Source organism: Arachis hypogaea, chromosome 3 (genome assembly GCF_003086295.3).
Source record: "Arachis hypogaea cultivar Tifrunner chromosome 3, arahy.Tifrunner.gnm2.J5K5, whole genome shotgun sequence".
Taxonomy (NCBI): Eukaryota; Viridiplantae; Streptophyta; class Magnoliopsida; order Fabales; family Fabaceae; genus Arachis; species Arachis hypogaea.
The window spans coordinates 131,203,493-131,226,043 of record NC_092038.1 but is presented as its reverse complement, the minus strand read 5'-3'; the positions used below and the strand labels follow the sequence as shown (position 1 = coordinate 131,226,043).

General features: G+C 37.0%; 1 protein-coding gene and 2 long non-coding RNA genes across 3 annotated transcripts; 1 reads left to right on the top strand and 2 right to left on the bottom strand.

Moving 5' to 3' along the window:
• Window positions 1-8,782: 8,782 nt before the first annotated feature.
• Window positions 8,783-22,505, bottom strand: LOC140183886 (uncharacterized). Its single transcript, XR_011880375.1, has 2 exons — window positions 22,377-22,505; window positions 8,783-9,470 (listed from the first exon to the last, which is right to left on the bottom strand). It is a non-coding gene; the product is annotated as an uncharacterized lncRNA (long non-coding RNA).
• LOC140183885 (uncharacterized) lies at window positions 14,432-19,289 on the bottom strand. The gene has a single exon (XM_072233545.1). The coding sequence runs from the start codon at window positions 19,271-19,273 to the stop codon at window positions 17,840-17,842; it is 1,434 nt and encodes a 477-aa protein (XP_072089646.1). The 5' UTR covers window positions 19,274-19,289; the 3' UTR covers window positions 14,432-17,839.
• LOC114927530 (uncharacterized) lies at window positions 14,975-21,426 on the top strand. The gene is made up of 4 exons (XR_003818024.2): window positions 14,975-15,098; window positions 15,202-15,309; window positions 15,559-15,646; window positions 20,711-21,426. It is a non-coding gene; the product is annotated as an uncharacterized lncRNA (long non-coding RNA).
• Window positions 22,506-22,551: the final 46 nt, after the last annotated feature.

Here is a 22,551-nt window from a genome sequence, read left to right as displayed (position 1 = left end):
TCCTAAATTAAATTAAAATAAATAAGCAATAAAAAGGAATAAAGGGCTTTACCAGGGAAAGAAAAGTTCCTCTTTAGTTTACAAGGTTGCATCCACGAAAACGGAGTTATTCTTTTAGTTGATATTTTTCCCTTTACCTTTTTGCGGGGTGATTTTCCCGTTAACTTTTCTATTTTCCCATATATTCCCTTCGTAGGAGAATGACAATGATGTATTCTTGATAAATAAGGATATGTTATTTTACGATAGTGCGGAAAGTTATTTAAGTGAAGCACATTGAGGAAAGCTTCAACACTGCGTATGTGTTGACAAATTTTATGGAAACAAGTTGATGAGAACCAAAAAACTCTACTGAAAAAGTTTATCGATCTAGCCAGAGAGACGTTAAAGATGGTTTAGTTGAACAAAAAGTGGAGGATTGATGTGCAATACAAGCAACTTATGTTCCAAAACATATACAATGCAATATGATAATTATTGTAATTAATTATACTAATGATCCATGATCATAGATTAAAAAAAACTCATTGGAAGAGTCAAAACAAACAAACAAACAATTTTTCTAGCTGTCGATATCATTATTATGACATGTCCTATATAGCCGAAGATTTTGGATCGCTATTCTTTACCAAATAGGGCATTGAAAATATTATATGGTTACGTTGCTTCTGAATCTGAAGTCTCATTGTGACTCACACCTACATCCATAAAACCTACCAATCCATAATTGACTCGGTCTTACTCGCATTCTCTGATCCACATGCATAGATGTTTTGAAGCACCTTGGTTGGGAAGCACTTGCTTGCACCTTGAGAAGAGTGGAGAAAGTAATAAGGGATGTGTCCCACAGTTTGGTGATGGTTGCAGTAGTAAGTTTTGGCATTAGGCGTTGTTTTCACTTTTCAATGATCGTACCTTGTAATGTTTGGATCCCACACTTCATGTAGGACCTCCTATGTGGCCAGCATCTACCATCTAGAAGTGTTACAATTTTTGAAAAAAAAATTATATATTCATTCCTGAAATTCGTAAAAAAATTATTTGATTTTTTTTGAGTTAAATCTTAATTTGGTCCCTGAAATTTAGTCCAATACTTAGAATAACCCCCACAATTTTGTTGGCCCCAATTAGAACTCCCAAATTTGTAACTGTGGCTCCAACTTGCCCCTGCAATCATCTCCGTCACCAGAATGCTGATTTGATGCAATTGCATGACACGGTGGATACTACTTAAACGACGGCGCATTAGTTTCGCGCCCAAACCCTTTGGAAACCACGTCATTTCAATTTTTTGTGGGTTAAAACTCTCTTTCTTTCCACTACGACAATCATAAGTTGCAAAACATCAAGGAAACTTTTACACTACGTAGTTTCCAAAGGGTTTGCGCGCGAAACCAATGCACTGTCGTTTAAGTAGTGTCCACCATGTCATGCAATTGCGCTAGATCAGTATTTCGGTGACGGAGATGATCGCAGGGGCAAGTTGGAGCCACAATTGTAAATTTGAGGATTCTAATTGGGGCCAACGAAATTGTGGGGGTCATTTTGAGTATCAGGCCAAATTTCAGAGGTCAAATTGAGATTTAACTCACTTTTTTTAATTTATAAATTGATCCCAAATTTTTTTAAATACTGATGATAGTTTTTTTTTACGTGTCCAGCTAAAAAAAAATAGACCCGAACCAAACCTAAGTCCAGAAATAATGAACCCACAACCCACAACCTACTTTAACTCCAATTAAATCTCTCTTTCCTTCATTGAAGTTAGCAAGGCATTGAAATTCCTTGTTCTTAGTTTGTGAATATCATGCCCAACATAAGATGCCAACACGGAAGACGACTTCGATGCTGGAGGAGCACAGCGGTCAGAACGGGAAAGCAAGGCAAGACAGAATAGACGGTCTGAGCCTGAGCCAGCAACCAAAATACTAACATGCTTAGACAAACACGACGTTGAAGTCTTGAAGAAGAATTGGTTAAATTTGAGCAGCTTCAATGGTTTCTAATGATTCTTTAATAATGGGTTACTCCAGGAACCTGGTTCAGTGAAGTGATGATGCTGTTCCCTTGCTAAGTGAGTCATATGCGACGGCTTTCAGAAAGAAAAGGTAAAACCAGCTTCTCCTTTCTGATTAATTCTGTAATTTGCTTGGATGGACAAGATGACTAGTGGTTGGCTAGTTGATCTTGTGATTTCAGAGATGCCAATGTATGTGCCAGTGTAACGACCCAACTCCCAATATGCCATCGTCATACAAGAAGCCAAAGGTTAACAACTTGTCTTTCATAATTATTAACTATTACTTAATATATGAGCCTATTCCTTGTTAGAACATTGCCAATTTTACGAGTAACTTTTTTTTATATCGTTGCGGATGATAACGTAAAATAAACAAGCATACACTGAGAGAAATAAAAAGGAAGCATAAAAAAATATAGAACACAACTGATAATACACATCATGTACACTATAACAAAACATGTATCGTTCACAAAAGATCAAGTCAGTTTACATCCTCGTCAAACCTACATAGCTAGTACATACACGACACCCAGGGCATGTCCAATACAAAAAGCCGCTAAGCTGGCGCCCATGCTAGCTTAACCACTCTACAGCTCCTAGCTCTCGGGTGTACTAACACAAGTGAGAGACTAATTAACAGACAATGTCAGACTAGTGTGTCATCAAAAGAATGCTCCTACTACTGTCCGACTATATCTACACGTGGCCGTTCAAAAGATCGTCATGAGGCTCGCCCATCTCCTTATCCTGCTCTATTTCTATCTCAGGATCCTCCTCCTCCTCATCCGCAACTACAGCTATACCCTAAGACCCACCAGAAGCACAGCTGTCGCTATATATAAAACCATTCGGGAGCACAAGTTCGTTCGCGTATATAGGAGCTACCCCGTCATCCGATAGTGCCGGCTCATCAGGCTGTGAAAAGTCAGGAATCGGCTCAGGAGAAAAATCCCTCTCTGGTGGAATCACAGGTACGTACCCTCCAGCTATCTCGGCCTCGTCACGAATGATAGGCTCAAGTGCCGCCTCATTCAAGGGTTGAGCTGGTACAAGATGTCCGTGATCATCGGAAAAAGGATGTCCAGGAGCGTTAGAGTGTAGTCAGGATAAGGAAAATTCGTAAGGAGCGTCAGGATCAAAAAGCGGGCTATACAATGGATCTTCGAAGGGAAAGTTTCGTAACGCGTAACGTCTCATACGAGGCTCCGCACTCAAAATGTAGTAACCATAGTACACTGGATCTTCGTAAATGTATAGGTCTTTCGACTTCATAGAATATCATGCCCGTTTCCATCTGAAGGGGGAAGAGAGAGAAAGGGGCAAGAACTGGGGAGTTCTTAGTAGGGTCGGGGTTATTAGTAACGTTCATTTATTCGGTGTCGATTAGCAGATGAATAATAGAATATAGCGAAGCAGTAAACAGAAGATAAAGTTAGATAGAGAAAGTAGAGAAAATAAAAAGCATAACACAAACAGAAGAATACAAGAAAATAAAACACAGATATAGCATACAAGCAGACAAACATAAAGAAATAGATCACACACAAAAAGGAATGCAACAGAGAATGATGCGCAGACAAGAATGATGCATGTCTAGTCCTAGTACAGGCCATGAGCTCATGTGTCGATTGGTTGCCTGCAATCCCGACATTTATCCGGTCACGAGTAATCCACCATTTCCCGGATACGATTTTCCGTTCCTAAATAAATGTGTATATAATAATAGCCGCTCATTTGGGATAGCCTCTGCTTACTATTATATATATATATATATATATATAATCCATTCCTAAATAAATGTGTATATAATAATAGCCGCTCATTTGGGATAGCCTCTCCTTACTACAGGAATATATATATAAGTAACTTAGTTTTCCTACAAAAGCTCTGGGTTGCATCAAGAAACTAATATATATATATATATATATATATATATATATATATATATATATATTACTCTTCTCTTTATATCTCTTTATTTTGTTCTGGTTTCTCTTTTCTCCGATTATTCTTTCCTCTGTATCTATATTACTTTTTTTTTCTTTATCTCTTTACTTTACTCTGGTTACTCTGTTTTCTATATTTCTCTACTCTGCTCTGATTTATATGCTTAACGTATGTATTTAAAGCTTATGTAAATTTCGATATGAATAGTTAGCCTGTCCCAAGTATAGGTTCATTAAGTCTATACTGAAACAATTTAACTTTTCATATAATACCTAACCCTAGTCACAACTCAAAGACTAACTATGTTGCCCTAGTTCGTTCACTAACCTCTATCTATTTTTCTATCATTAAAATTTTACAAACATTTTCTTTGATTTTATTTCTTCTTTAGCTTTTGTGTCTTTTCTTTATCTTTACCTCACTAACATGTTATTACCACTCCCTAAGTATTTTATGAAGGTAATTATGAGATTTTGAGCTTAAAATTGTCTTTCTAAAACTTTTACGAAAAACTACATTTTTCGCATTATTTTATTATTTTTATTAAAATATTATTTTTAATTAAATATTATTATTTAATATTTTATTATTATTTATTATTTTATCATTAAATTTTCGAAAATTATCCCTTTTTAACTTTTAATCTTTAAAATTCACTTTTTACCACCCGTAACTTTTGATATTTCTACTTTAACTACCATAACTTTTAGAAATTACCAAAAAACCCCTCAAACACCAAAATAATTACAGCCTGGCCCTTTTTAAGATCTAAAGGTGTTCTTCAATGTTGTTCATCACACTCAAAGTGATCTTCTGTTCTTCATATATTTTTCAGATTCTTTCTTTATTTTTACCCGTTTTTCAATCTTTTCGGCAACCGATTTTTACCATAATTCAAAATAAAATTGCAGCCACCAAAACCCTATATTTCCACTTGATTTTAACACAAATTCAACCCCAATTTAAGGGTTGGGGTTCATTTTTCCAGTAGCCACAAGAACACAAGTTCATAGCTTGAATTTCATCAAATTTCATCAAATTTTCACCAAAATTTCAACAAAAATCACTCATATAAACAATCAATTTCAAGCATAAACAAACCATATCATAATCACACAACTCAAACACAATTAATCAAGATTAATTTTACCAAACCCTACCTTGATTTGCTGCTCCAAATTCGGTTACTCTTTGAAGTGTTCTTAAAGCACTTTTTTCCTCCTAAAACACATCAAGAACAACTTTAAATCCACAAATTCTCAACTGATCGAATCTCACTCAGCATGTTAGGAAGGGATTTCTCACCTTAGAATTGCTGGAAATTAACGTTTCATGGCCCTCAAGTCAAGCTAAGCAAGAGATCTAAGGAAGAACATCAAGAAAACACATGTTTTAAGCATGCTTCCTTGAAAACCGAATTCAAAGGGGAAAGGGACAGCCATCTAACCTTATTTCCAGCCTTGATAAGTCATATGGTTATGTAGAGAAAGAAGAGAGGATCATTTTGGTCGGATTGGAATTTTGATTTGAGTTTTAGTTCATCAGAAATCAAGCTTTGAAGATTAAAGTGTCATGAAAGTTTCTCTCTTTTCTCTCTTCTCATTTTCTGCCAAAGGGAGTAAATGACCAGCCTTGTAATGTCTTGGAGGTGTAGGGTAAGTTATGATTGGTTGGCTTGGAAGTGGGTTAAAATAATATTAAAATATCTCAAGTGTATAACTACTAAAATTATATGTATCGAAACACTTGTAAAAATATCTCTAAAAAATATTTTCTGAGCTACTAGTATAAATAACACTAGTAACATATTTATTATGAGAATAGAACATGTATGATGAGGCCTTAGCATTGCTAAAGTCATCAGAGAGTGCTGGTGCTAAGCTGCACTAGTAAACTGTGAACCCGGTTAAAACCGATTTCCTGTTTTTAACTAAAACAGACCATGTAACCTTATAATATCATTCAAGAAGCTTCTAGTACTAATATAATGATAATATTATACTATTATCTCTTTTCTCTCATGTATCGAGTCTGGTTCATCAAACTGAGACGATTTATGGAAACCATAATCGAAACTCCTAACAGATACGGTTCAAAAACTAGGTTCTTCGTGATTGCGTTGTTGAGCTTGCCCTAAAAGAGGTTCTAGATTAAAAATGACATAATGACAATGAGGATTGAGATGCTTAATGATATATCAGAGGTGTTCCCTCTACTGATCTTCCAGAGAAATCCATACCTTCAGAAAAAATCTCGCATACTCGAAAATCGGGGTCATTACAGCTAGCACATTTCCCTGTCGAGGAATCCAGGAAAGTCCATAGTTTATGAGTCTTTCCTGGATGGATTTTATGTTCTAGATTATTGATTCTGCTTCCCACAAGGTATCTCCATTTTTTGAGTGCTTGAATTAATTATAGGCAATCAGATTCAATAATTACATTTTCGATGTTGAAATTTTCTATTAGGATAATTGCTTCTCTGATGGCTGTTGCTTCTGCTATGATGCTAGAGCTAGTTTTGATATTTGCTGTTGTCCCTCCCCTAAGATTTCTATTTCTATCTCTAAGTCTGACTTACTTCAGTTTTGTTTCCTTGATTGCATTCTTTGAACATCTTTTGTAACCACACCCTGACCAAGCTGACACTTTCCTTTGATGGTGTACATTGCACTTGCGAGCCAAACCATACCGTTCTCGTCCAATCGCAAAGAAGTAAAGCATGTTCCATTGTCTCTTCCTCCTGAAAACAAACAGGACATAGGTTACAATTAGTTACCTTTTTAATTAACAAATTGGCTTTAACCGGGAGGATATCGTGGGTTGTCCGCCAAAGGAACATTTTTATTTTTGGGGGTACTCTCATGCTCCAAATTCCTTGCCAAAGATCTTCTATAATTGTGCTTGTTGAAGGCCTGTCTTTTGGGGATTTTTTCTCTTCCTCTTTTTTTGCTATGTGATATCCTGTTTTGACAGTGTATTCGCCATCTTATCTATACGGACAAACTAGGTTGTCCTATTTTTCTATTCTGCTGATAGAAATTCTAATGATTTTTTCTGCAATGACTAGGAAAAAGCTATTCTGAATCTTTGGTACGTCCCATTCTCTTGTATTTAAGATCAAATACCCCACTCTTAGATCTTTATTGTTGCCCTTGTCGAGCGCTTTATTTGTGTCATGTATCTATTTATCCCTCCATGCCTTGATTCTTCTTCCTTGTCCTATGCTCCATTTGGCTTTACTCTTTAGCAATTCCCTCCATGAAGAATGCTATTCCATATCCATGATCCTCTCTAATGGGGTTAGGCTTTGATGAGTCCATATTTGATGAGATATTTTGACTTGACCTGGATAGATTTCATCATATAACCTCACACTTAATCACTAAAATAGCATACTTTTGTGTTTGATCCCTAAATCAATCTTAAATGTGAAAACATGCGTTTTTGTACTTAAATTAGTGATTTTAATTAAACTTTTATGCCATTCGATGCCATGATGTATTTTGTGAGTGATTTCAGATCAATTAGGCAAGATTGGCTAAGCAAAAGTGGAAGAAGGCATATACAAAGGAGAACACATGAAGAAAACAAGAAAAAATACACACAGTCAAGTGTGCGTACGCACAAGCAAGCGTGCGTACGCACAGGTGAACATTCAACAAAGTGTGCGTATACACACATCTGTGCGTACGCACAGGTCCCTGTACGTGAATTCATTAATAAAACACGTGATCCGCAATTTTTGGGAGCTTTGGGCCCAATTTCAGAAGGCTTGATGCTGAATAGGAGTGCTAAATGAAAAGGATATCAACACATATGAAAGGAGAGCTCATTATTAGTGATTATTAGGTTTTTCTTAGTTTTTTATTAGTTAGAAAGCATCCTTAGGAGTAGGAGTAGTGTAGATAGCAAATTCTCTCCTAGGATTTTGATTGTAGCATTTTATAGCAAGCTTGATCTTGGATTTTGCTTCTTTTATTGTAAGTACTCTCAATTTCCTCTTTAATTACATCATCTTGTTTTCATTTTCTCTTTGGTTCAAGTACTTTGTTAATATTTGCAATTTTGAGTTCTTGAAGTTTTGATTGATGAATTTCATGTTTTATGCTTTATATATGCTTGATTGCTTATTTATAGTTGACATTGTGAATAGCTAGTTATAGTTTTCTATTTTCCTTTACAATTTTCTATGTTTTGGTTTTATGCCCACCAAGTGTTTGTGAAAATGCCACTTGGTAATTTTGAGTAAATTTTCACACCTTGGCTTAGGATGAATTCCTAGGATACTAAAGTCATGATGTCTGACATTTAGTGGTAATTCTTGGGTAGTTAATTGACTCTTGTTTCCATTGAAGCTAGCTTTTTACCAATTAATTTGGTAAGTTAGCTAGGACTTATGGATCAAGGTCAATTATGCTTGCTTAACCTACTCCTCGATGTTAGGAGTTAACTAAGCGAGATTGACTCATCATAATTACCATAGTTGTGGTTATGGCGATGATAGGATTCCTTGGATTCTCACTCCCAAGTTAAGGCTCTTTATTACATATCTTGCATTTTCACTAGTTTTGACCTTATTTCCTTTTTTAATTGCATTGATTCCAATTTTGATCATTCATTAGTTCTGTTATTTCTTAGTTCTTTTAATCTTTCGTTCTTTGATTTTAAAACTCCTTTTTGCCTCCACAAACGAAAGCGTGACACTTCAATTGCATCCCGAGGGAGAACGACCCGAGATTTAATTACTCTCGGTTTATGTTTTGTAATTTGAATATCAATCTAAACTTTGACTTGAGCATTACTCAGTGACTTGGAACTATACTTGCAACAGAACTATTTTTGTGAAAATTCTGAGTTGACGATTTTGCTCTTTCAGGCTTCCCAAAATTCACAGTTAGGATAGTACAAGGCTTTGCAAATTCTCATCCAAATGGCATCCATATTTTTTAAAATTCTCCAAGCTTGCTTGGCCAGCTGAGCCGTGTTTTGATGTTGAAAATCCTTGAAACCTAAGCCTTCCTGTATTTTGCTTATGCATAACTTTGTCCAAGCCTTCCAATGAACTCCTCTTTCTTTTCCTTGACTCCTCCACCAACATTTAGCCACTTTCGCATTTAACTTGTTATAGAAGTCATTAGGGAACTTTAATATACTCATGGCGTACGATGGGATTGCTTGAATGACTGCCTTTATGAGCACCTCTTTTTCTGCCTGATTCAATAGTCTCTCCTTCGACCCTTCAATTTTTCCATCCACTTTTTTTATTATTCAGTCTAACGCCTTTTTTTATCTTTTTCACTGTGCTAGTAGTCCCAAGTACTTTTTTGGTTTGTCCCAAGCTGGAATATTGAAAATGTCCTCTATGTTGACTCTGATTTGAATCAGAATCTGATTTTCAAAGATGATCCCTGATTTCTCCAAGTTGATCATTTGCCCGAATGCTGAGGTATATTCATTGAGGACTTGGACCAGCTGGTATACTTCCTCCTCCTTCGGCCCTGAAAATATGATGTAATAATCAACAAATAATAAGTGGGTGATGATAGGAGCACCCAGGGCTAACTTCACCTTGGATATTAGATTACTACTTCTCGCTTTATCCATAAGAATAGTAAACACTTCAGCAACAATGATAAAGAGATGAGGTGAAAAAGAATCTCCCTGTATGAGTCCTCTCTGAGGGATTATTTCACTGAATAGAATTTCATTAACTTTGAACTTATATATCACACTTTTGATACACTCCATGGTGAGCTTGACCCAATCATGGTGAAAACCGAAGGCCTTGAGCACCTCTTCAATAAGGCTCCATTCCATTCTTTCGTACGCTTTATTCATATCCAGCTTAATGCTTAAATCCTGAGATGCTTCTTTTCCTGTACTGGTGATCCTGTGAAGAGTTTCTTGTACAATGATAATGTTGTCTTGAATCATTCTTCCTCTAACGAAGGCACTCTGAATTGGAAAAACAATCTTGTCCATGATGACTCAGAGCCTAACCACCATAACCTTTGAGATGATTTTGTACACATAGTTGTAGCAGCTTATAGGCCTTAGATGATTCAGTGTTTTCACTTGTTTAACTTTAGGAATGAGCACTATTTGAGTTTCATTTATCTCCTTTGGGATATGACCCTCTTTGAAAACAGTTTTAACCACTACACAAACATCATTTTGGATAGTGTTCTTGTGCTTCTGGTAAAATTGGCCGCTTAGACCATCTGGCCCAGGAGCTCTGGATCCATCCATACTGAAGGCTGCTTGTTTTATCTCTTCTTTTGTTACTTCCTTCAACAAATCACTGTTCATCGTCTCGGTCACTCTCTTGGGAATACTTTTAAAACAATCAGGCCGACTAGTACTTCCTTTAGATGTGAATAACCTCGAATAGTGTAGTTCTATAAGCCTCAGAATATCTTTTTTTTTTGTGCACCCAATTTCCTTTATTGTTTCACAGCTTGTCAATACGGTTCCTATCCCTTCTTTGTATAGTAGAAGCATGGTAAAAAGTCGTATTGCGATCACCCCACTTGAACCATTTAACTTTAGCCCTTTGCGTCTAATATTTTTCTTCTTGCCTCTATAGCTCCTTGATTTTTTCTTTTGCTTTTTTTAATTGTTCTTGCTGGTTGGGAGAGTGAGAAAAGTTTTGTAGGGATTGAATCTTGACTTGCCACCTTGCGATTTCCTTGTCTACCCTTCTAAAGCTTGTTCTATTCCACTCTTTAAAGGTCTTGATGGAATTTCTTGTTTTGCTGATTAAGCTATTCCAGTCATATGCATTGCCATTGCATCTGGTCCATCCTTTCTTGATCACTTTTTTGCATTCCTCTTTGTCATCCCAGTAGGCTTCATATATGAAGAGTCTTGGAATTTTTTGGGTCGGCCTAGTGTTAAGGAGAAGAGGGCAATGATCCAAAGATATGGCTGGGAGAGTTGTGAGATTAGCATGACTGAACAATTATCTCCACTCCCAGTTAACCAACGCTTGATCAATCCTTTCTCTCGTTACCACACCGTCTCTTGGGTTGCTAAACCAAGTGAACTTGCTTCCTTTCAAATCCATGTCCATGAGGTTATTCTTGTTCACCCACTCTTTGAACTTGTCTAGTTGAATTAGCAATTTTGGGTGCTTGCCAACTTTTTCTTCTTGACTTAGGACGTGATTAAAGTCACCGATAAAACAACTTGGCTCGCCTACCATATCTGTTGAATCACCTAAAGCTTGCCAAATTCTTCTTCTATTCTTGAAAATTGAATTTTCATAAACAAAGCAACATTTTCAATCAGGGTCATTATTACTTCTAATATCGGTGAAGATAAAGTTCTAACACCAAGAGTAAACTGAAATAGCAACTTTTTCATTCCATAACAAACATAGACTACTGGATATACCTAGGGTTCTACACAAAAACCATTTCTAAACTGCAGCTTCCTAGCTATTTTTCTAATTTTCTCCTCCTTAGCTCTAGTTTTCATAAGGTATACTATCGCTAGCTTGTGCTTAACGCATAGATTGTTTAACTCGGAAGCTGTCACAGTTGACGTCACACCGCGACAGTTCCAACTTAGGATAATCATGGCTGAGGGTGGGGCATGATTAGGCCTGCCTCCTCAGCCGTAATTGTTGTTCCTTGTTCTGCCACTTTCCTGTTGTCTCCTTCTTGAATTAACAGGTTCTTGATTCTTTTGCTGTTCCTTAAAATTTGATCCTCATCCCAGTTGGCTTTTTCCGTATTCCTGCCTTCTCTCCTCTCGCTTCCTTTTGATTTTTAGGTTGTACTGCATCCCTATGCTCAAGACTTATTCCCAAATCTTCAGATTATTGTTGACTTGATTGCTTGAATTTGACTTCTCTTTTTCATCCTCTGATGCCAACTCAACATAATAAATATGCCCTTTTTTCGTTCTTGTAGGAATATTTTTCCTTGTGGTTGTCAACACTTATCTGCTTCTTTGGTTCATTTCTCATAGTCCATTTCATGTCCATGCCTATCCTTTTTTATTCATCCTCTGAGCCCTGTCTTCATGGGCCTTGGCTGTGGGTTTCCAAATATTCAACTTGATTATTTCTTTCTTGGGGAGCCAATAGTGACTTGTGATCTCCTAAGGCAGTGGCTGGAATTGCTTGTGGTCCATATGGGTGTACTTTGGTTGAGCCCTTTTTGTTTGCTTCTTGAAGATTGATGAGTTCCTGATGGGCTTGCTCTTTTGTTTTGTTTGCTTTATTAGTGGGAGTGTCATTGGGCCTATTCCAGTTAGAAGGCCCAGTAATAAAAGAGACTCCTTTTATTATTTCTTTTCAACTCTTCCTCCTTTCTCCTTTATCATGACTTATTTTATCTTATCAGCTCTCTATTCTTTTGTTTCTTTTATGCTTTGTAAGGTTGCTTCCAGAAGGTTAAGGATATACATTTCTCGATCTTCTGAGCCTATTCCTTATGGCAATGGACTTACTTCCCTAATTTCTTCCATCTCTTTGCCGCTAACTTTCTCCTTTTCTTCCATTCTAACTTCTCCGGATGACACCTTTATCTTTGGAATAACTTTTCCTTGAGATGTTGCTCCCAATTTTTCTTTCTATTCTCGTATGTTCAGCGATCTCGCTCTTTCTGTCGCTAGCTCTTTGGTGTATCTAGGTTTTGACGGATCCCAACATGTCATGGCTGTTGGTTTGCTGCAGTACTTCTTTTCATGTCCTATGATACTACATTTGAGGCAAAAGCAGTCTTAAAGCCTCTCGTACTTGAAGTTGATCCAGGTCTTGGATTTATTGTCCCTGTTGAGCCAAAATCCTATTTGGAGTGATTGAGTAATGTTGATGGCAGCTCTGCAGTGTAGATAGTTTCTTTAAGGGTTCCATCTTTCATAGAATTCTCCACTTCTTCTACTATTCTAATGAGTTCTCCAATTATTTTTGCCGTTTCTTTATTAAGAAGCTCAACTGATATGCCATGAACTTGGATCCAGAACTCCATATAGTCATGTCTTACATCAAGAATAGATTCACTGTACAACCATCTCTAAAGGTTCATCATATTCTCTCTTACATTTCATGGGTCATTTCTAAGGAATCTCATCCCTAGTTTGCTGTCCTTAAAGCTTATAAGCACTTTGTTTTTTTTTTCACTTTGGATATTGAAACATATTTAAGATTGCCCCACATGTCAAGTATAAAGTTTTTGATAGTTCTAAACTTGAGTTTTTTGTCTGTAATGATTCGGCCAATCAAAATGAAGCAATTTGGCTTGAAGTCAGGACTGGGTTGCAGGTTCAGGGTGATGGTGGTGCCTTCTATGGGTTCGGTGCCCATATTTGGTCTAGCCATGATAAGAGATAGTTTAGGAAAAGGAGAGTTTAGCTTAGAGTATAGGGATATATGGGATTTAAGGTTAGTTAATATGTATCCGGACCATATAGTTACTTATATCTATATTGGCTAGCGCGATAATATATATAATATTGATTGTTTTAACATGATAGGTAAAGACAATGTGGTGTCTATCAAGGCAGAGGAAGATACCAAGGATGATCGGCACTCTAAATGCTGGATGAGGGAAAGTATTAAGTTGAAAAAGAAAGGACTAGCCGATATGAGTGTTTACTGCCCATACAAGCTTGTAGCACAAACAGATGTGAAGCTGTGGCTATAAAGGGGTTAAAGAGAATGACAGTGTAATGGTTGGAGATGAAATGATGTAGGAAGTAGATGTTGCGGTAAGGTGTTTGAATTTGGTTAAGGTACAAAGATTTGAAAAAAAGATGGTTCGGATAAGAAAAGATTGAAGTCAAGGTTTCAGGAAGCTTTTTTCAATTATAAAATAAAAAAATTATTATTTTCTCAAACATAATTTGTGTACTTTAATTTTTTAAATACGATTTTTTTGCCATTTAAACAAATTCATCGGACTCCGCCGAACTCTATAAAAATTGGCAAGTTCGCCTAACCCGACGAACTCCCTTTTAAGTTTTTTGAATTCCTCGTTTTTTAATCCATTATCATCATCTCCAAATAGTATATAAATATACAAACAATATATAAGAATACATAAAAATACACGAACAACAAGCATGGCTTCTTCAAGAATTTTTATAATTAAAAAAATTCTTAAAGAAGTCATGTTTGTTGTCCGTGTATTTTTGTGTATTCTTATATACTGTTTGTAGATCTATATACTATTTGGAGATGATGATAATAGATTAAAAACGCGAAATTCAAAAAACTTAAAAGGGAGTTCGCCGGGATTAGGCAAACTTTGCCAATTTTTATAGAGTTCCGGGGGGGGGGGGGATCCAAATGTATTCCAAAAATTAAAGTCTACAAATTATGTTTGAAAAAATAATAAATTTTTTTTATTTTATAATTGAAAAAATTCCAGAATCTGGTGTTCGGAGGAGCTCTCCTAGTGAGTGAGAGTTCTCTCCATCGTGAGAGACGAGTCAGTTCTCTATACTCCTCTTTCTTTTTTTTTTTGGTCCGGTATCCAGGCCGTAAGAGGCCCAGACCAAAAACAGCTCCATGCCCAAACCCGGCTGAACTCCACAGTAGAACGCCTTTGCTTTGAGAGGGTGTTTTCAAAACCAAGAAATCAACCAACAGAAACTGAGAGTGAGAGGAGTCGCTAACGCCTTCGCAGCCGGTGAAGAGTTGATAGGTTCTCTCCCCATTACCGACCAGAACAGCCCGGTTTTTTGCCGTAAGCCACGCCGAGTTGCGGTGTTAAACATGCCGCTAAGGCCCTTTAGATGGAATTCAAGTCAACAAGATCCTTCTCCGCTCCCTGTTGTTTCAAAATTCAGCTCCTCCTCTTCTTTTCAGCGTCTTTGTTCCTCCTCAGCTGCCTTCCTCCTACTTAACTCAGCGACAGCTTCATGCTCAATTTTCTCCTGGACGGAATCACCTCCTAGCTCTTGGAACCTGTCCAACCTGGTATAAATTGCCACCGCCGCCTTCAACCAAAGGTTGCATGGATACCATGCCTTCTACTTCGCAGCGTCGATACGCCGGTCTCGAGGAAGCAAGGAAACGCTGCTGCTGCTGCTGAGGAGACGGCAACTGCTGCTGATTCAGACCTGGAATAGCTTGATTACCAGAATCCCCGATGCATCCATTTTGGTCCTCAATTGTATGGCACGTTGTTCCTCTTTTATTAAAGTTTAGTTCTTTGTTGATCCTCAAATTTTAATCAAATTGAATTTCGTTTCTGATGATTCTGTGGATGTTTGCAGGTGGTTGAGTGCTCCAATTATGGTGCAATGTCCCTATTTCTGCTGCCTTGGCTATTTCATGGGCGAGGAGATTCCCGTTTCTAGGAGTCCAAGTTAATCCCTTTTCCGGTAATTGTTCCATTAGCATATTAATGTCTTGAAGAATTGATGAAATTTCCCCTATTGAACCCTTTGATTTAATTGCTTGTATGAGTTTCAAATTATCAGATTCTATTAGAGTCTTTCCCATCTGGAGATTATTAACTATGTTTATGGCTTGTCTAATTGCTGTTGCTTCTGCTGCGATGCTTGAATTTGCTTGAATTTTTCCTGTGAAGCCTAATACAATTCTTCCTCTGTTATCCCTGACTACCATAGATATTGCACCAGAACCCTTTTCTTTCCTGAATGCTGCATCGACGTTTGCCTTCAGCCAGCCATTTGGAGGAGGTCTCTATCTTACCAGGTTTGTTCTGTTCTCTTTTTCTCTGATCATCGTTCTTGCTTGTTTTTCTTTTAGTTTCCAGTAAAGATTTTTCATAATATTTGCCTTTTTAATTGTCCACATTGGATTTATTTCTAGATGTTGAAAAAGTTTGTCGTTTCTGGTCTTCCATATTTCCCACATCAAGAACCCAAAATTACTGATTCTCTTCTCTTGTTCTTCACCTCCTGCAGCTCTAATTTTTCTTATATTTTCCAATAACCAATTCCCAATAGATGTGACTGTCTCTCTAGTTGGAATACTTTGACATTCAGCTCCAAACCATGTAGCTCTTACCCAATCGCATAGCAAGAAAGCGTGTTCCACTGTTTCCATTTCTTTAGAACAAACTTGACAAATTGGATTTTGTATTATCTTTCTCTTATACAGATTGTGACCTACTAGCAATATATCCTGGCTTGCTCTCCATAGCAGCATTCTGATTTTTGGTGGGACATCCATTTTCCATATTTCTTTCCATAGGTCTCTTCTATCTTCACTTGTTGACGGATTTTCTTGGTTCAATTCTTGACTTGCCGTTTTAGCCACATGATAACCTGTTCTGACTGTGTAGCTCCCATCCTCTTTCCATGGCCAATACAAGCAATCTATTTTTGTTTACGACACTAATTGGGGTCTTTAAAATTGCTCTGCTGATCTCGAGGGGAAACATTCCTACAATTTTCCTTTCATTCCATCCCTCTCCCTCCTTAATCAGCTCACTAACTTTGGTCTCATCACTACTTTCTGCATTCAGAGCCTTGTTCTTTCCGGCAATCCAATTGTCCTTCCAAATGCAGACTTTTGACCCATCTCCTATGCTCCACTTGCCTCTTGCTCTAAGAAGCTCTCTTTCATGCAAAATACTTCTCCAGACCCATGAAGCTCCTTTTCCTTTTTTTCGCTGTCCAGAAATTACCTTCTGGGAAGTATATCGATCTTAGAATTTGGACCCAAATCAAATTTGGATTTTTGACGGCTCTCCAAGCTTGCTTTGCAAGAAAGGCGGTGTTTTGTGATTCCAAGTCCTTGAATCCCAACCCCCCATCCAACTTACCCTTAGTAATGGATTCCCACTTTTTCCAATGGATACCTCGGTCTCTTCCTGATGCTGCCCACCAGAATTGTGCCACCTTAGCGCATATTCTTCTGCAAAATTGTTTTGGAAACTTTATGACGTTCATAGCGTATGTTGGTACTGCTTGAATAACCGCTTTAATTAGAGTTTCCTTACCCGCTTGATTTAATAGCTTCTCCTTCCATCCTTCTAATTTATGCATTATTTTCTCTTCAATCCATGCTAGAGCTTTGGTTTGAGATCTTCCCCAAGTAGATGGAAGACCAAGGTACTTTCCTGGTGTCTCCCATGATGCCATGCCTAGTATCTCCTCAATGTCAACCCTTTTCTGAATTGATACATGACTCCCAAAGGTGATACCCGACTTATTCAGATTTATCCTCTGTCCAGACGCCTCTGTGTATTCATTTAGCACTGAAATAATTTGATATGCTTCTTCCTCTTTAGCTTCTGCAAAAACAATACAGTCGTCTGCGAACAAGAGATGAGTAATTGTAGGGGTTGTAGGAGCAATCTTTAATCCAGAGATGTTGCCTTCATTCTGTGCTTCCTGCATCAAAATAGTAAAAACTTCGGCTGCCAAAATGAATAGGTAGGGAGATAAAGGATCACCCTGTCTTAGGCCTCTTTGCGGCTTGATTTTTTTGGACAACTCGCCATTGACCTTAAATCTGTAATTAGCACTTCTCACACATTTCATCACTAATTCCACCCATCTTTCATTAAATCCAAACTTCTTTAATATTCTCAAGAAAATCCCATTCTAATCTATCATACGCTTTATTCATGTCTAACTTGATTGCCATGTTATTGGATCCTCTTCTTCCCTTTCTGTTCAGGCTATGATATATCTCTTGTACGATCACCACGTTATCTTGTATCAATCTCCCTCCTACAAATGCACTTTGAATTGGTGAAATTATGTTCTCCATTAGCCCTTTCAGCCTTACCACTAAAATCTTTGATATAATCTTATATATGAAATTACAACAACTAATAGGTCTTAGCTGGTTAAGTCCTTCTGGATTTTTAATTTTCGGGATCAAGACCACTGTGGTTTCACTAATATATTCCGGCAGTAATCCGCTTCTGAAAAATTATTTGACAACCTCACATACCTCCTTCTTGATTACCTCCCAATATTTTTGATAGAATAACCCGTTTAAGCCATCTGACCCTGGGGCTTTGAGACTCCCCATGCTGAAAACTGCATTCCTTATCTCATCGTCTGATACCTCAGAAATCAAATCTCTGTTCATTTCTTCCGTGACCCTCACTGGAATCTTACTTAGGGTGTTGTCATACCTTTGTCTTGTAGTCGAAGTGAACAATGCTTCAAAATGCTCTTCAATGTGCCTCATTATTTCTTCCCTTTCCTCCAACCAATAGCCTGCTTCATTTTTCAATCTTTCAATGCGGTTTCTCTCTCTTCTCTGGATGGTTGTTGCATGAAAGAAGGATGTGTTCTTATCGCCCCACTTCAACCACTTCAATCTGGATCTCTGGCCCCAAAATTTTTCCTCTTGCTTCCATAATGCTGTTATTTTCTCCTTTAAAACATGTACCTGATTCTGCTTCTCTTCAGTGAAATTTGAATCTTGTAACTTTTTCATCTCTTCTTTCAACCTATTTATTTCCTTATCTGCCCGTTTAAATGTAGATTTACTCCACTTTTTCAATTCTTCCTTGCAATTATTCATCCTCCTTGTTATCCTTGTCCATTCGCAGCTCTGTGAGACCTCTTTCCCCCATCCCTTCTTAACAACTTTTTCACATTCCTCCTTGTCAGCCCAAAATGCCTCAAATTTAAAGCTCTTTCTTATCCTAAACACCGTTTTTAGGTTCAAGATTAGTGGGCTATGATCCGAGCTTATAGCAGGCATAGTTGTAAGGGAAGCATTCTCAAACAAAAGTCTCCATTCCCAATTAACTAATGCCCTATCAATCCTTTCTCTAGTTACAAACCCATTTCTTGGATTACTAAACCAAGTAAATCTACCCCCTTTGAGATCTAAATCCATTAGAAAGTTAGAATCGACAAAGCTTCTGAACTCTCTTACTTGGCTGTGTGGCTTTGGGTGTAAACCTATCTTCTCCTCCTGAGACAAAACGTCATTAAAATCGCCTATAAAGAGTTGAGGTTCAACCTTGTTATAATTGGTTGCTGTGATTTCCTTCCATTGTTCTCTCCTCCTGCCAAAATTAGGATTGCCATAAATAAAATTACATACCCATGCATTTCCTTTTCTATCCACAATATGGGCCTTTATGTAGCTATCACACCAAAAGTAAACATCAACGTTATATATATTATTCCAAAAGAGACATAGCCCTCCAGACAAACCCCGGAGTTCTATACAAAAAATATTCTCAAAATGTAGTTTTTTCTTTAATTTCATAATAGATTTTTCTTTCGCTCTTGTTTCAATAAGAAAAACTAAAGCTGGCTTGATTTGCTTGCACATTTTGTGCAATTCATAAACTGTCGCAGGGGCTGCTACCCCGCGACAGTTCCAGCTTATGATATTCATAGCTGATTTGGGGGCATGTTTAGGCCCGCCTCCTCAGCTATTGAGTCTTCTATGATCTCTTCTTTGTTCTGCTGGTCTTCCTCTATTGGCATTACTCCAGCTGGTCCTGATGATTTCTTGCTTCTTTTGCCAGCTTTCCAAACTTGTAGGGAAGCTTTCTCTCCAACCATATTTCCCATCAGCACTTGTTGCTCGTCCTCCCTTTTCCTTTTTAATTTCAGCTTTTTCTCCATACCTTGTACAAGTTCCATTTCATATTCTGTAGCCACTACTAATGCTTTGCTATTGTTGGGCTCTAATTCATCCTCTTCATTTACAAGTTCAACGTAATAAATACTCCCATCAGCTGCTGTATATATCTGCTTGTTATCTTGTTCCAATTCTTTATTATTGAGCATTTCAAGTGGTTGTCCAATAGTGAGATTATTATCTTTTCCTTGTGGCCCAATTCTAAAGGGATAAATATTTTCATTGGGCCTTTGACAGAAGTCAGCCCATCTACCCTTAATTGCAGATTCCTCTCTCAACACACTTGGCCCACCCATTTCTTTGCCCTTCTCATAGATCCTTTTACTGTCCTTAACATTTTTATTCTCCTTTACCCAATCCCTAGCATCTCTCTCCACTCCTTCTATTTCAGTTTCTCTGACAAGCAGATCTTCTAGGGTATTCTTCCCCTTTTCCACATCTCTATGATCATCTTTGTCAGTTCTTCTAGGAGCTTCGGCTATACTTTCCTCTTCTATTCCCCATTCTTTTTCCTGTGCACTGTCAGCTTTACTCCCTGCAGTCTCCTGTGTTGACTCACCTCCCTTTCTCCAATCATGTTCTTCACGCGCCACCTCCCTCTTCTGCCCTGAGCTACTCTCTTCCCTACTTACCCTATATTCTTTTGGCTTCAATGCTCTTGCTTGTGCCACTCCTAAACCAGCTGAATACCTTGGTTCATTTGGGTTCCAGATTGACATTGTTGTTGGAATTTTGCACTCCTTCTTGTTATGACCAATAATACCACAGTTCAGACAATAACTCTCCAGGATTCTTTCATACTTAAACTGTATCCATGTCTTTGGTAGTCTGTCCCTGTTCAAATAAAAACCAGTGGGTATGGGTCTTGAAACTGGTATTGCTACTTTAACTCTAAGAAAAAATCTTTCTAGAGTATCTCCCACCATTGGGTCTTCAGCCTCTACAACCACACCTATTTTATTCCCAATCTCCTTTGCTAATTCCACATTAATGAACTCTTGGGGAAGACCATGTATTTGGACCCAGATTTCCAAAAAATCATGTCTAACCTCAGATATGGAATCTCATGCATCCACATTTGTAAGTTTAGAATATGGCTTCTAACATTCCAAGGCCCTCCTTTTAATATTTGTAACCCTTTCGTCTTGTTCTTGAAACTGACTAACACTTTGTTTTTGTCTACTTCAGAAATTGACATACCTTCAGGATTTCCCCAGACTCCAATCAGAATATTTTTTATGGTTTTGAAAGCAAGCTCTTTGTTGGTGATCACTTTTCCAACTAGATTCAAACAGTCTGCCTTAAACTCCTGTTGTGCCGTCTTCTGCAAAGAGATTGTTTTTCCTTCTATGGATTCAAGACCAATCTATACTCCTCTTAAGAGAAGATCTAAGACCTGATAGTTTGATACTTTTTTTGTAAAGTTTGTAGCAAAATTCTTCATGAATATCTCTGAATTTTAGTATCATAGTCTCAAAGAACTTGTTGTTGGGCCTTATGTTTTTGCAGAATACATCTGGAGGGGATTTATTTGGAGATGGGCTTGAATAGTATTACTAATTATAAGCTCAGTACCATCAAAATAAGCCCACGAAGTTGGTGTAAGGGCCCAGATTAGTTGTTCGTTTGCTCGGACTTAAATATTTTGGTCCCTATATTTTTCTAAACATATAAACTTCTATGACCAAAAACCCTTAAAGAAAAGCCTAACACAAAACCCCAAGAAAGAAAAAACTTTCTACTTATTAGTTTTGGGGGTAGTAGACTAGTAGTAGTATAAATTTTAAGGATGTACGGCTTGGTGCACCAGCATAAACAATGATGCAATTACAAAATTAACTTTAATTTTGACTATATATTGTAAACACAAGGGTTATGTAATTTTTCCCTTGAGTTGCCCATATTTTCATGTTCATACAAATTTGTGATAATTTAAAGAATGATGAGAAAAAGGAAAATCAAGTATATATTTCCTATTGCAAATTTCTTTTGTTCCTTTTTGCGGTGTCTAATGAGTCCAGGTTTCATTTAATTTTCTCTACTTTTCTTTTTCTTTTTCTTTTACTTTTTCCTCTTTTCACATTTCCCATACATTTATATTACTGCAAATCAACCACCATTTCTGATCTACTCTTACACTAGTAAATACTAAACAGTATAACCACCTACCTTACCCACTTAAATTATAAAATTAAACTAATAAATAAAGCAAAAATATCAAAGAAAACAATAAGCTAAAATGATGAGAGCTACACAAAAAACAAAGAATTTGGTGACTAACGTAACATGCATTTCTTTCCTTGGCTTGTCTTTATTTTATTTTTTACTGAACCCTTATTGTCTTTCAAAAACAGGAATTAAAAGAAAACTGCAATCAATGCATGCCTTGGATCTTTATAACAAAGAAAAAGATCTGTACATAGCAGCTATAATATTGAATCTTATTCTTCACAAAAAAAAAAGATGTTATATCAAAATAAAGAACTTCTTATATGATTTAATACTTTCTTTTTAATATATATTTTTTTTGTTGGCTGGCATTCAGTAAATATGTATTATTCTCAATAACAATTTATAACTTTAGTAATATTGTTAATTCAAGCTTTATGCGTGGGGCTTAACTTGTTTTCAATTTGGATAAAAGATCTTTTTTTTTCCCTTTTATTTCCAAAAAAAAAAAGAAGATAAGTTAAATTTAGGAAAAGAAAAAAGGGAAAAGAAAGAAGGCACATATATATCCATAGGGTGCTTCTTCATGTGTTTGTTTATTCAACACATGGAATGAAGTAGACAAAGAATTAAAGAAGGAAGATGCTGCCATCAAAGTTGCCTTGAGATCAAGTTAAGATAGTACCTTTTTTTAGTCTTATCATCATGTTTCACTGTTTCTCTTGTTCTAGCATCCACCATACATAAAGCTGAATAATTTAGAGAAGGAGACCAAAAAGCTTGTCTTCATTTTTTTGTGAATTAATAATTAAAAGGCCTAGCTTCATCCGTATCATGTAATCCAGACCAAAAACTAATTA